At 44.7% G+C, this 15,911-nt stretch overlaps 1 gene segment (V, D, J or C); it reads right to left on the bottom strand.

Annotated features, from left to right (window-relative positions):
* Nucleotides 1–886: 886 nt before the first annotated feature.
* The window catches only part of LOC139235587 (Ig heavy chain C region-like), a 130,719-nt gene continuing 115,694 nt past the window's right edge, over nucleotides 887–15,911 (bottom strand). Inside the window, 4 exon segments of the C gene segment in view lie at nucleotides 887–1,278; nucleotides 2,127–2,432; nucleotides 5,445–5,756; nucleotides 6,066–6,365. Coding sequence covers nucleotides 887–1,278; nucleotides 2,127–2,432; nucleotides 5,445–5,756; nucleotides 6,066–6,365 — 1,310 coding nt within the window.

The following is a 15,911-nucleotide window of genomic DNA, read 5'->3' as shown; positions in this document are numbered from 1 at the left end:
CTTCATCCTTTTTCTAACCCATGGTGTATCTGAGCTGGAGCGCTGGCTGTACAATCCATGGATCCGAGATCGGCGCCGTCCCGGCCTGCAAGACCATCAGCAGGCCGGGGCCATCGGAGGGCACAGCGAGCGGCAGCCCCGCCCAGAAATCGGCGTGGACCCGGCGTGCAAGACCAACAGCAGGCCGGGGCCATTGGAGAGATTAGCGTGCTCTGGCCCAGCTCGGAAATCGGCGTGGACCCGTCTTGCAAGACCATGAGCAGGCCGGGGCCATTGGAGGGAGTAGCGTGTGACGGCATGTGCAGCGCATGCTGCTGCAGGAGGGCGACGTATGTCTGCAGTGCGGGCAGATACAGCAGGAGTGGACAGGTCGGGCAAAGGAGTGGCAAGAGTTTGCAGAGGGATGTGATCTGGGCTCAGGAGTGGCGCGATTTCGGGTCCCAGAAGTGGCGAGGGCTCAGGGGCAGCATGGGCCAGCTTGCACTGCGTGCACCAGAGCTGGCCTCCAGTCGTCTGTTTAATCCTTGCCACAGGACCAAGGCCGAGCTCTGTCAAGTCCATGTGGTAGCTGGGATGCATCGGCCACCACACGTTAAAAAAATTCACGCACAGGTATCTTTCACACTTAAAGATGTTGTTTGGAATCCGGAATATTTGGTCATTCATTGAAACACCTGTGAACTCATCCTTTTTAGCAGTGGAAGGAAGTCATTCACGTTTCGAGGGACCGCCTATGATGGACCCGAGACCCGCAAGCACCCTACTTCATATAAACAGCCCTCACATTGGCAAAAATAGGAAATTGAGCGGCTGTGTGTTTAACACAAATGGAAGAAAAGCACTTTATTGGTTTTTATTTAAGAACTGAAATGCAATCGAGAGATTCTCATTGACAAGAATTGACCGTGTCCATCAGCACAAGGGAAATGTTCACAAAACTGGGTTTACCGCTCGATTTATTGACGGTTCTGTTGGTGATCTTCAAGGGGATCGCTTCATGTCCCACCACACAGGAGTAAGAGGCGCCGCTGGCCCAATCCTCGGCTGCAATGGATAGCAGGCTGTACATGAAGAAGGAGCTGCTGCCGTTCTCTGCCATCACCTCGGTGTTCTTGTAGTTGCCGGAATCCACTGGTTTGTAATTGACGGTCCACTTGACAAAGATCTCACGCGGGAAGAAACCTCTCACTAAGCAGGTGAGGCTCACCAACCTCTGAGCGGAGATTACTTCTGCCGAGGGTAGAAGGACAGACACGGCTGGTTCCCGTGGATCTTTCACTGTAGAACAGTTACAATAAAGGCCAATCAAATGGACAGTTCCAGAGACAATGGTGGTCATTTTAACCTACTGATAAATATTACATTTGTAATATTATATTTGAATATTATGTAAAAATGAGGCTGGAATCCTCTATTGTAACCTCCATTTGGTGTTTAACTGTCGCTGGACGGATTTGACACACTGAGTAAATCCCAGCAGTTATAGCGAGGCGGGGGACTGCTGCTTCCAGGTGCTAATTGCCCTTACACCTACATCTAAGATCCAGTGTCCCTGCCTAATCGACCCCCTGCGATCCATGACCTTCTCACTCAGCTTCCAATTCTTCCGTTTTCCCAGGTGGCCTGTGAGACCACCGCCTCCAACTTGCCTTCCGCATTTAAATTCAGCCAATTTCCGATGGTTACATGTGAGATAAATGGACTCTGCGTTGGATTCTAACACTTTTCCTTTTCCGCTCTGGGGTCTCTCTGGTTTTCCATCCCGCAGCAGAGGGAACATAATCTTTCTCTCTCAAATCTTGGGCTGGAAAATTACATAGAATTTACTGCTCAGAAAATGAGATTTGTCCAACTGGTCTATGTTGGTGTTTATGCTCCACACAAGCCTCCTCCTGACTCACTTCATCTAACCCTAATAACAGACCCTTCTATTCCTTTCCTGCTCACGGACTTAAACAGTTTCCCCTTAAATCCATAATGCCAGGTCCCAGAATGCTGAATTCGTGGAATTGCCAACCTGAATGTTGAGAGTAGTCCATGAAGCAATTTATCTAATGACTTGGCTCTTTCACATGCACAGGAAATAGTCACAGTGTCTCACTTATTGCAACAATCTCCCCACTCACCCTTTTCCTTGTGAATGGAATCACTGAGAGAATTCGGCATATCCTGATGGCTCACCACGCAGTAGAACTTGGCCCCACTCAGCCAGTCTTGTGTCGAGATGTTTAAGTTGCTGATCACACTGTTGGGATCCTCTCCGGGTTGGACGGCAATCTCTGATTTCAAAGCCTCCTTTTCTCGGGTCCAGGACACGGTGAGCCCATAAGGAGCGTCAGACACGACGCAGGTTAAGGTCACCGTCGCCTCCAGTAAGACCTGTTCCAGTGACGGGGGGCGAAGAGTGATTTTTGAATCGCTGCATGGTACATCTACTGCGAAACAGGAATGAAAGTCAGGAAAAGCTGCATCTTCAGAATCAGGACACCAATACTTAGCCTTAACTCTTTCAAGGTGAATAAATCATTTTTGAGATTTCAATCTCTCGCTGTTGTTGGAAGGGCAATGAATTGGCAACGATTCCGGGAGATCTGTAACTTTTCGCGTTTATTTGCAGCCAGAGCCACCTGTAATGGGCTGTGAAGCACATACCCGGTGTAAAATGCGAATATATTTGTGCGTCATTGTGTTAGGCACTGAATAGCACATTCCTGAAATCCCTTGCTCCTTTACATCCATTTGGAGTTCCTTGCATCTAAACGCATCGCGGCTGGTTATAATATCTGAAGTATGAATAGCCCGAAGTTCAAGAGCTCTGCACCAATATTAAACTGGTTCAAAATCAGTTTCAAATGAATTCAGAATTTTAGCGGCAACAGGAAACAAAGTTAATGTTCTGGTCTCTTGCAGCGATTTTTGTTGCGGTGAAAATGAGTAGGAACCAGTCACAGCCCGCATCAGAGGAGAAGTGCAATATCGGGAGAATGGCGTTCCAAGGGGTCTTTTGTGGTGAGGAATAATTTGTAATGGTTTCAGATACTTTGTTAATTTCTGTCATTATTGAGCATTTATTTTGTCTGGTGAGAGAGAGGCAGAATGAAATCTGACCTGACGGCATTATTAGCAATATAGGAACAGGAAGGGCCCATTCATAGAAACATAGAACATAGAATATTGATGCAGGAGTCGGTCATTCGGCCGGCGAGCCTGCACCAACTTTCAACATGACCATGGCTGCAAATACAACTTCAGTACGCCATTCCTGCTTTCTCTCCATATCCCTTGATCCCTCTAGCAGTAGGGGGCCACATTTAACTCCCTTTTGTGTATATCTAACGAACTGGCCTCAACAAATTTCTGTGGTAGAGAATTCCACATGTTCACAACGCTCTGAGTGAACAAGTGCCTTCTCATCTCGGTTATAATGGCTTACCCCTTATCCTTAGACTGTGAACCCTGGTTCTGGACTTTCACAACATTGGGAACATTCTTGCTACATATAAACTGTCGAATCCCGTCAGAATTGTATACGTTTCTATGAGATCCCCTTTAATTCTTCTAAATTACATTGAATATAATGCTAGTCGATCGAGTCTTTCTTCATATGTCAATCCTGTCATCCCGTGAATCAATCTGGTGAACCTTCTCTGCACTACCTTAATAGCAAGAATGTCCTTCCTCAGATTAGGTTACAAAACTGAACACAATACTCAAGGTGTGGCCTCACCAAGGCTCTGTACAACTCTAATAAGACCTCCCTGCTCCTATACTCAAATCCCCTCGCTATGAAGGCCAACATACCATTTGCCTTCTTCACCGCCTGCTGTACCAGTATGCCAACTTTCAATGACATAAGAACATAAGAACATAAGAATTTGGAACAGGAGTATGCCATCTAGCCCCTCGAGCCTTCTCCACCATTCAACAAGATCATGGCTTATCTGGCCGCGAACTCAGCTCCTCTTACCTGCCCACTCCCCGTAACCGTTAATTCACTTATTCGTTAAAAATCTATCTATCTGTTACTTGAATACATTCAATGAGCTGATTTACCATGACACCCAGGTCTCGTTGCACCTCCCCTGTCAAAAATCTGTCACCATTCATATAATAATCTGCCTCCCTGTTTTTAAACCAAAGTGGATAATCTCACAATTATCTCTATTATACCACATCTGCTATGTATTAGACCACACACCTAACCTGTCCTGCATTTGCCCACTCAGCCGAACAATCCTGTCCCGCCGTCCAGTTAGATCAGGGCTGATCTACACTCAACACCATCTTCACGCCTTGGTTCTGTAACACTTGATAATCTTGCCTAATAAATATCTGTCATTCATAGTTTTCAAATTTTCAACTGAAACCCAGCACCAGCAGCTTTTTGGGGCGGGAAATCCAGACTTGCTCTGTTCTTTCTGTGAAGAAATCCTTCCTGACATCACCTCTGCGCGGCTTAGCTCTAATCATTAGGTTATGCTACTTGTTATCGACTCTCCCACCAAAGCAAATAATGTTTCTATAACTACTCCATCAATTCCATTTATCAACTTAAACATCCGAATTGGATCACCTCTTAATGTTCTATACTCGGCTCCTCATCATTTTACTTTATTAGCCCTGGTATCATTCAGGTAATCCTGCACTTTACCGCCTCCATGACAGGTATATACTTCCTGAGGTGCAGAGCCCATCTGAATAGGGTAGATGCCCATTCTAGCATGCGGTTCCTGGACAGTTAGCAGTAAATGGTTCCAAACGTCGACTGCCGCTCCGTGTATGATCAGCCAACTCCGGATAAACCTGGGACTAAGACACTTCACTCACTGCATGAAATCAGAGCAGCGGGAAAGTTTCTTTGGTGAGGTTATTAAATCATGAAAAATGAGGAATCCTGAAATAGAAGATCGTGGGTTGAAATCTCACTCCAGATACTTGATCACAAAATGTAAGCTGAGTCTCCCATTACAGTACTGGGGCGTGGTGCACTATCGGAGGTGCCAGCTTTCGGATCAGGTTTTTAACCGAGGATCTGTCTGGCCTCTCAGGTGAAACATCCCCTGGAACTAGTTCAATGAAAAGCAGAGGAGTTGCCCCTGGTGTCGGTGGAATATTTATCCCTCAAAAAACATCACTCTACAAAAAAATCTGGCCATTTTCACACTGCTGTTTGTGGGAGCTTGCTGTGCACTAAATGACTGCCGTACTTTGTACATTACAACTGTGACCACATTTCGCAATTTAATTCATTGGCTGGCAAGCGCTTTGCTTCAGTCTGAGGTCGCTGAAGGCGCTGTGTCAAGGCAACTTTGTATCACAAGTATACGCAAACTGCATGATTAGAAATTAGGAATAGTTGTGCGCTTTTTACTAAATCTATTAAAAATCGTGACTGAGATCAGCGCTCAGAATGGTCTGGAACCTCCCGGGATTGTGCCTCTTACCCTGAGATCTGGTGAAGTTACGGCTTTGCGTGACCCCTTCATGAGTGACCTGGCAGGTGTAGATCGAGCCGGTGAACCATTCCCCGGCAGGGACTGTCAGCCGACTGGACGCCGAGAAGCTCCCATTCACCTCAAAGACCGGAGAGGTGACGAAACCCGAATCCAGGAGTTGTCCACTCTTCAGCCAATTCACGGTCAGTGGCTTTGGCTGGAAATCGATGATTGAACACACGGCGCTTGCATATCTGCTGCTGGTGATTTGTTCAGTGGAACTCAGCGTGAGGAGAAGAGTTGGAGGGACGATGGCCGGTTCTGGTCATTCAATAGAAGATATATTATTGACATTGCTTGCAAAGTACATGATTAAGAAATGCAAAGTATCCTTATATTTTAACAGATTCTATGCTGTCAGACTAACAGTAACCTGCTATTTACAGAGACCAGAACTGGTCACAGTATTCTCAGTGTGATATGGAGACAGCATTGTACACAGTATTCTTCCCGTGATATGGGGACCAAAACTGTAAACAATACTCTAAGTATGGTCTAACGCAACTTCTATACAAGTTGAACATACCTTCTCACCTTATCACAGTTTGCCATGTATCCCACACCACTAACCTGGCATTCTGATGTTCCAGACAGTCACACCGCGTCGTACCTCGCAGTGGATTGTGCTGCTCCCCATCTCTGACTCGGTGATGATTAACTGGCTGCTCAGGGTGTAGGTTCCCTTCTTGTTGAGCACTGACGGGTAGCTCTTCAATCCAGTGGTGATCAGCTCTTTATCTTTCTTCCAGGAAAGGCTGGTGATTTCGGGGGAGTAGTCCATTGCCAAACAGCCGTACGTGACCGTGCCGTCGGTGCTGGGTTGTTCACAGGAGGAGAGCAGGGCGTAGAGGGTGGGGGAAGACGGTGTTACTGGGAAGGAATGGCCCATTGAACAAGTTAGACTCTGTAATCCATGCTTATAAAAGAACCAAACAACTCGAGATTTGACTGCAGAATAAAGTAATTCCACCATTTTCCCATCAAGGACTACACGGGCATTTGAGCTTCTGTCAGTTCCATCATAAGCACCTGTCAATGCCCTGGTCAGGAACACACCTCTCTATCACCGAGCTCTATCACATTACAAAACACGTACCTTTACACATTTCTTCAATAAAGAATCCTTCATAGAAGAGCAGAGAACTGTTCCTGCTATTTCGGCCAGCATTTATTTCTCAATCAGCACCAAATCTGGTCATTATTTAGTTGCAGTTTGCGGAAAATTGCTCTGTGCATATTGCCTCTGGCGCATCCATACAAAACAACAGTGACTGCACTTCAAAAGGAACAGCCGAATTCCTGCTTAGGTAATCAGCCAAACCGCTCAAAACTGTACAACCACAGGATTCAACAGGAGCATTTCCACAGTCTACTTTCTAAGATTGAAGCGGTAGATAAATCGAGGTTGATTCGAATCACTCCCTTTCCGTTTCAGCATTTGAGGGAGAGTGATATCCTCCAGCGCACTGTGATCTGGGTTCTATCCCAAACTTTTGAGTGGATGTCTCTTGAGTTTCCTCCTTCCTCCCACTCAGTTAATAATCCGAATTAAATGCCATTCCAAAATTCGCTTAACTGGAAATTTATCCTAAAATGGCCCATTTCATTTCCCCTTGTTCTTCTTGTTATATAAAATGACGTGGACTAGGGTATATGGAATACCATTTCGAAGTTAAAGATGATGTAAAACCTTGGAAAGTAGCCAATAGTGAGCATGATAGCAGCAGACTTCATATGGAGACAGACAGACGAACCAGTGAAATGGGCCGGGACATGGCAGGTGCAATTTAATGCAGATAATTTTGAAGCGCTGCACTTTGGGTGGAACATGAAGAGGCAGTATAATCTAAATAGTACTGTCTTGAGTGGATACACGAACAGAGACATCTGGATGTACATATTTACAAAGTGAAAGGGCAAGCTGGTAAGGCTGTTTTGAAAGCGTATAGGATAATTGACTTTTTAAATGGGGCATTGACTGCAAAAACAAGGCGGTTATGCGAAACCTTTACAGATCACGGGTTAGGCCTCAGCTGGAGTGTTGTGTACAATTCTGGAACCACAATGTAGGAAGGATATCAAGCCAACGGAGAGTGTACAGGAGTGGCTTTTACCAGGATGATGCCAGGGGTACGGTCTTCAGTTATGTGGTGAGATCGGAGAAGCTGGGATGTTCTCCTTGGAGCAGAGGTTAAAAGGAGATGTAGAAGAGATATTCAGCATTATGTCAGGTTTTGATAGAACTAGTAGGGCGAAACTGTTTTCAGTGGAAAGTAGGTGGGTAACCAAAGGTCACAGATTTAAAATAATTGGCAAAAGATCAAAAGGGGAAATTGGGGTAATATTTTCACACAGGGGGTAGGATTTTTCAGGAAAGCACCAGGCAGCTCGTCATGTACTACAGGAGGACTGATTTAAACGTTTACAAGGAAAACCCTGGCGAGGTGGTCTCAATTGGACGGCTGTTTAAGAGCTGGCACAGGCACGATGGCCGAATGGTCTCTTTCAGTGCTGTGAGATGCTATTATTCTGCACGAGTCAGTGGGAATAGTTCTTCTAGATTTAATGGAAGGAAACGTTCATATTTTGGACACCTCTACCAGATCTATTTGCATTTTCATTATAATGAAAGAGGATATTTAAATTAAAGGGATCTTAGCAATCTGGCGCAAATTAGTCCACCGGATGCTATTATCAATGATGACTTATTGCGGGCTGACTCTGTTGTGTATCTGTAAAGCATGCACTCCCATCTTCCGCCACTAGGGAGTGCATCCCCTGATGTACCAAGGGATCCCAGCATCCCTTGGGAGCACTGTATATAAGCCGGCCCCTAAGGACTGTTCCTCAATCTGGATTGCCTTAATAAAGACTGAGCTCACTGTTACTCTCTGTGTGCAGTCTCATCTCTGTCAGGAACAAAATAACTGGCGACGAGAATACAAATCCAATGCAAAGATGCAGCAAACTGTGGGCATCCTAGAGAAGTTCTCGGACGGTGAGGACTGGGAAGCCTATGTCGAACAGCTAGATCAGTACTTTGTAGCCAACAAGCTGGATGGAGAAGGAAGCACTGCAAAAAGGAGAACGGTCCTCCTCACGGTCTGTGGGGCACCGACCGATTGCCTCATGAAGAATCTTCTGGCTCCTGTGAAACCCACAGATAAGTCATATGAGTAGCTGCGTGCACTGGTTGGGGAGCATCTTAACCCAAGGGAGAGGGTGCTGAATGGCGAGGTATCGGTTCGACACGTGCCAGCGATCCGAAGGTTAGGAAGTGGCGAGCTACATCGCCGAGATAATGCGACTTGCAGGACAATGTGAGTTTGATGGCTACCTGGAACAAAGGCTCAGAGGCTTTTTTGTACAGGGCATTGGCCACGAGACCATCCTATGAAAACTTTTCACTGCAGAGACACAGACCTTCAGTAAGGCCATTGCGATAGCACAGGCGTTTATGTCCACCAGTGATAAGACCAAACATATCTCTCAGCACACAAGTGCTATCAATATCCATAAATTAACTGGAACTGTGTTTGCAAGCAAAAATGTACAGGGCAGAAAACACAAGTCTAAAACTGCCAGTGGACCTCAGGTGACCCTGATGACTCAGAGTCCGCAACAACGGATGAATGCAAGGCAATTCACACCTTGTTGGCATTGTGGAGGCTTCCATTCATCCTATTCATGCCGCTTCAATGGGTACATTTGCCAGAGCTGTGGAACAGTGGGGCACCTCCAACAAGCTTGCAGACGAGCTGCAAGTTCTGCAGAACCTGCTAACCACCACGTGGCAGAGGAAGATCGGTACATGGTGGAATAATGCAACTTCGAGCCTCAGAGAGAGGAGGCAGATGCTGACGTACACGGGGTGCACACATTTTCGACGAAATGTCCACCTCTAATGCTAAATCTAAAATTGAATGGCTTACCCATAGCCATGGAATGGACACTGGCGCTAGCCAATCCATCATGATTAAAAAGATGTTTGAGAGACTGTGGTGAAACAAGGCATTAAGACCAACCCTGAGCCCCATCCACACGAAATTGTGAATGTGTACTACAGAGCTTATCACTGTCCTGGGCAGCGCCATGGTCAAGGTCACCTATGACGGTACGATGCACGAAATGCCACCCTGGATTGTCCCGGGCGATGGCCCCACACTGCTTGGAAGGAGCTGGCTAGAATAAACCTGCTGCAACTGGGATGACATCCGAGCGCTATCACATGTCGCTGAGGCCTCATGTACCCAGGTTCTTAACAAATTTCCTTCCTTTTTTGAGCCAGGCATTGGAAATTTTTCCGACGTGAAGGAGCGGATCCACTTGGTCCCAGAGGCACGACCCATTCGCCACAAGGTGTGAGCCGTACATTACATGATAAGGGAGAGAGTGGAAATCGAGCTGGACAGGCTGCAACGCGAGGGCATTATCTGCATAGTGGAATTCAGCGAGTGGACCAGTCCCATTGTTCCAGTACTCAAAAGTGATGGCACGGTCAGGATTTGCGGCGATTATAAAGTAACTATTAATCGTTTCTCGCTACAGGACCAATACCCGCTACCCAAAGCAGACGACCTATTTGCGACGCTGGCAGGAGGCAAGCCATTCACGAAGCTCGACCTGACTTCGGCTACATGACACAGGAGCTGGAGGAGTATTCAAAGGGCCTCACCTGCATCAACATGCACATGGGTCTGTTCATCTGCAACAGATGCACGTTTGGAATTAGGTCGGCTGCAGCCATCTTCCAGAGAAACATGGAGAGCATTCTCAAGTCAGTACCATGCACGGTGCTTTTTCAGGAAGACATATTGGTCACTGGTCGGGATACCGTCGAGCACCTACAAAACCTGGAGGACGTCCTCCAGCGACTGGATCGCGTCGGGCTGCGGCTGAAGATGACGAAATCCGTCTTCATGGCAACAGAAGTGGAGTTTTTGGGGAGAAAGATCGCTGCAGACAGCAGTCGGACCACAGACGCCAAAACAGAGGCTATCGTGAACGCGCCCAGGCCACAGACATCACGGAGCTGCGTTCGTTCCTTGGACTCCTCAACTGTTTTGTTAATTCCTACCGGGGTTAAGCACCCTCGTAGAGCCCCTACATGTATTATTGCGGAAAGGTGTGAACTGGGTATGGGGAATAAACCACGTAATTGCTTTTGAGAAAGCCAGAAACATTTTATGCTCCAACAATCTGCTTGTATTTTATAACCCGTGTAAAAGACTTGTGCTAGCATGTGATGCGTAGCCGTACGGAGTCAGGTGCGTATTACAAAAAGCGAATGTTGTGGGGATGTGGCAACCTGTCGCCTATGCCTGCAGGAGCTTGTCTATGGTCGAGAGGGCCGAGAGCATGTTTGAGAAAGAGGCATGTTTTCGGGGTGAAGAAAATACTTCAACATCTGTTTGGCCTCAAATTTGAGCTGGCAACCGATCACAAGCCCCTGATATTACTTTTCGCTGAAAACATGGGGATAACCACTAATGCCTCAGCCCGCATCCTAAGGTGGGCATTCGCGCTATCAGCATATATCTATGCCATCCGCCACAGGCCAGGCACCGAGAACTGTGCGGATGCTCTCAGTCGGCTAACATTGCCCACCACGAGGGTGGAAATGGCGCAGCGTGCAAACTTGTTGATGGCGGCACAGCCCGCAGATTTGTTGATGGTCAAGAAAGCATTTGAAAATGATGAATCACCTGTCACGGCCCGCCAGATCACGGGCATGGTGATAGCTAAAGAAGGGAGTAGAGTGTTTGTCGACAATGATCAAATTTGCAGAAAGCACCTGGACCAAACGAGGCTGCGGTTGGTTCACAGGCTGCCCTGAACAACTCACAGCAGACACCACCATTTTCGAGCCTACAACAAACACCCAAAGATCAACGACACCACCACGGACCAGGAAATCGAACCCATCATGCCCAACAGCCCAGCAAGTCCAGGCTCACCCAACAGCCCTGCAGGACAAACAACACGCCACCTCAGCGAAGGCACAATCATCGCACCAGAACAGACATTTGTACCGAGGTGGTCCACCAGCGAAAGAAAGGCTCCCTACCGCCTCACCTTGTCAATAGTTTTCACCTTGACTTTGCGGGGGAGTGATGTTGTTTATCGATAAAGCATGCACTCCCATGTTCCGCCACCAGGGAGTGTATTCTCTGAAGTCCCGAGGGATCCCAGCATCCCTTGAGAGCACTGTATATAAGCCGGCTCCTAAGGTCTGTTCATCACAATGGAATGTCTTAATAAAGACTGAGGTCACTGTTACTTTAACCTCCCTGTGTGCAGTGTCATCCCTGTTAGGGACACAATAGACTCTATCTCTTTAGATAGTTCATACAATTGCAGCTCAGGGACTGTGTGCCTTGTGTTGTGACCCCGGCCAATAGCTGCAACTCGTCACAGTTTGTCCCTGATTTTAACCTTTCTCAGGAAGAATTGGACAAAATAATGGTTCGAAACATGAGGTCCTCATTACTGTTATTTGGAGCGGGAGTCTTGACATTTTCCATTTAAATTGTGAAAATAACTTGCAGCCTCCCAACAGTTCCAAACATGCGCTGCTTTCTGGAGCATTATTCACTTCCTGTTTGTTCTGAAAGTGAGCCGAGGGTCAGGCCAATCACATTCAATAATAATCTGATGCTCAAAGTGTTAAAACTTTACTAACTCATTAAAACTTGGGTATTTTTTCAGAAAGAATCTAAACATCAATGAATGTGCATTGCTTAATCTGGGCAATGGGACGATTTATTATATATATCTGGCTCCAGCACTCGCAGTTTATCTGTTAGACGCATCTAACGGTTCCTTGAAATTTGCCTGACCAAGCACTCTCATGCAGATACAGCAAGGAGAAAATAGATCAAAGTTCCCGCTACACTGCCCTGTGGGTCGGGACAGGCAAAGCAATGATTGTACACCGAGTAATACCTTATCCATACTGTCCACTCAAAGATTCCCAGATCGAGTACGGCAGAGATGTGCTATGAAATGTCTGCCCATAAAATGCGTTATCAAATTGATCAATTGGATTAAGCACAATTAAACACTCAGAAAAGCTTCCATTAAAGCGTATCAGCTCACCTATAGCGCTGATTAAATAAAGGATCAATCTATATTGAAGGTGCCAATTAAACTCCACGTCCATGTAACTAAGATGTTAAATACTGATTAAAGTTCCCTCTGCAATGTCCCATCAAACACTGCCAGATAAGATAAAGCACGAGTTAGATGCAGAGTAAAAGTCCCTCAACACTGTCCCATCAAACACTCTCAGAGCAGGTACAGCACGGGGTTAGATAAAGAGTTTATTTCCCTTTACAATGTCCTATCAAACACTCCCGGGAAAGGTACAGCATGGGTTGCATACAGAGTAAAGCACGCTCTTCACTGTAATATCAAACACTCCCAGGGCAGGTTCAACGTGGGTCAGATACAGACTAAAGCTGCCTCTACACTGTCCCATCAAACATTCCCAGGGCAGGTACAGCACGGGTTAGATAGAGAGTAAACCTGCCTCTAAACTGTCCCATCAAGACTCCCAGAGCAGGTACAGCCAGGTTAGATAAAGACTAAAGCTCCTTATAAACTGTCACATCAAACACTCCGAGGGCAGGTACAGTACGGGTTAGTTCTCGAGTACAGCTCCCTCTACACTCTCCCATCAAACCCGCCCAGGGGATGTACAGCCACGTTAGAAAGTGATTAAAGTTCCTTCTCCAGTCTTCCCGTTGTGTTTCTGAACTGCTCCTTCTGATTGTGACAATCTGGGTTACTGATCTCATTCCTGAGGCGCCTCTTCATTCTTAAAGTCAATCTCCAAGTTTCTCACATATACAAGTTTCTCAAATAACCGATTCAAATGACATGCCCCGCAATACAAGATCACAAAACACAAGTTTAAGAACCAGGCAGAAAGACTCCTGATTCTCACACAGTGAGCAGGCGGACAAAGACAGAACAGATACAAACGGTGCCACAATGGTGCTCCAGGCAGAGAGACCAGTTCAATCTGTTAATTTCAATGAAGCTGTTTGATTTCGAATTGATATCTTGTCAATTCCCAACCACCTCAACTCTGCAGATTCTTTGAAATTAACCTGATAATAATTTCAGAAACTATTCAACATCCAGCCATTTCTCCCCCTCTGTCTGCAATCTTGTAAACCGTGTAAAAATTAATTTCCCTGAAAACAAGTTCTGGAAATAATTCACATTGCTCGGGAATTTGCTGCGCATCACACGGGACTCAGTGACAGAGTAAGAATATCACAATGCAGGAGATATACACATTTTAATCTGATCACCCACTGATTTGATATAGTTTCATCAGTAAATATAATCTGTAATATCATCGAGGCAAAAACAAAGTTCATTCACTAAAATCTGCAGCGACACCTTATCGAATTCAGCACTGCCGAACTTAAACAAATGCAATGTTTTCTAAATTAATTTAGGAATTAATTAAACATTCTCCCCAACCCCTGAGATTATCTAATAACTGTAATACTGACCAGTATGCAACGCAATTGCAAGAGATCATTTATGTTTAATGAATTAGCACTGATGTTAAATTCTAAGTTAATATTCATGTTAGCTCCTCAGAAGCACACATAACTGGTACATTTGAATTTAAATTAAGGTGTTTAATTTCAGCCTTACTAATACAATTCATTAATAATAATTTTCAAACCGTTTTCTGCGTGGTAACTTGTGATATATTAGGGTTTAATTAACTTAGCAAACAATTCATCAATATTAAAATATTAAGCAGCATATTAATTCATAAATACAATCAGAAAAATACATTCTTTTTACTTAACTCGAATCACATTTGAATAATTGACAATTTTCACGCAGTTCTACTACAGTCCGCTCTCTACCGACACATTTAAACACTGCATGTTTCTGATATAGCATAAACTGTGTCTATTCTCAGAGGACGTTTCTCATGATGGATTTAGGAGTGGACTATTTTAAATAGTTCAATGTCAGGCCGGGGTCACAACTCCGTTGGGCTGTGAACCTTTGTTTACCAATGCTGGACTCTCGAGCTGAAATATTCTCCTCAATCTTAACACACCCAAAAATGGTTTTAGTAATTAAATCCTACTCGTGCAGTTTGCAGTCAGTAGCAGAGCCTCCACTATTTAATAACACAGACAATCTTTTATAGTTCACTCCTGTTATTCACACAATGCCCGCAAATTAATGATTAAATATATTCTACTACTTCCTGAAAATAGTTTCCAGAATGGTCAGTGTAAAACTGGAGATAATAATTTATTCAGACCATCTGCGGCACTGAAATTGAATGAGGAAATGGAGGAGAGACTTTGTTCATCAATTTAATATTAATAGGAATTAAGCATATCTCTCAGATATGATCTGTGCTTTTTTCTACGGTTCTATCACGTATACAGCAGCACTTTGGCAGATAGGGTGTGGTTTTACATTCAAAATAAGATGAAACATTTGTAAGTAAATTAATCTGCTTGAATTTCGATGGATAATTTGATAGTCTCCAGCCATACGCAGTCTGAAAATGCCCTAAATTTAAATATAATCTCATGAACAATTCTTTGACTGCCAGCGACGCCTGTCTCTCAGCCTTTGGTCTTGCAAACTGTTTAAGATTAGATTAGTGATAATTCTATCGCTATCAAACAACACACACTATTGATTCAATAACAAATTTCGGCTGCACAGTAAGAATTTCTGACCCCGGCAGATATATTAAATTGACAAAATGCAATTTACAACATGGTTTTAAGTTATAATTTAATACACTCTCTCAGTCATCTGTGTAAACAGGAGTAGCAAGCAAGTGAACACCGAATCAAACTGAACACAACGGTGGAATGAATATATTGTCAGTGAAATAATTGCACGCATAATCAATAACTGTATCCAGCCTCTAAACGTTTCCGCTCCCGTTAATAGAGCCCAGGGTAGGGCAGGATTTTGAAAAGCTAATAATATTAAGTAAATTAACATTGATATTATAGCCTTTTTGATAACATTGGAAGATATTATCGCATTATAATCGGTTGGTTTATAGTCATTTAATTGAACTACAACCTGAAAACTTGCCAATTATGTAGCTGGTAATTACAGTAATACTTCACACCGTAAATATCAGCATTGTAAACATAAATTAATAGTTCAATACATAATTATAACTTCAATAATTTTTAGGTTAAAATACCTCTCAATGAATTCTGATTTCTAAAACCTTCCTGTTCACTGTCTACAATCTGCATTTAAACAGTTTCAAAAACATATCGTGTTTGCATTTGATCAGAAACCTGCTGCTGCCCGCTGTCACTGATAATCACCATTGTAGAAACGTCAAGCAGTTTCACAAATTCGAAGTATCCTGAGTAACACAGACACAAACTC

The sequence above is a fragment of the Pristiophorus japonicus genome, chromosome 23 (assembly GCF_044704955.1).
Source record: "Pristiophorus japonicus isolate sPriJap1 chromosome 23, sPriJap1.hap1, whole genome shotgun sequence".
NCBI classification, from domain to species: domain Eukaryota; kingdom Metazoa; phylum Chordata; class Chondrichthyes; family Pristiophoridae; genus Pristiophorus; species Pristiophorus japonicus.
This window is presented reverse-complemented; position numbering and strand designations above follow the sequence as displayed.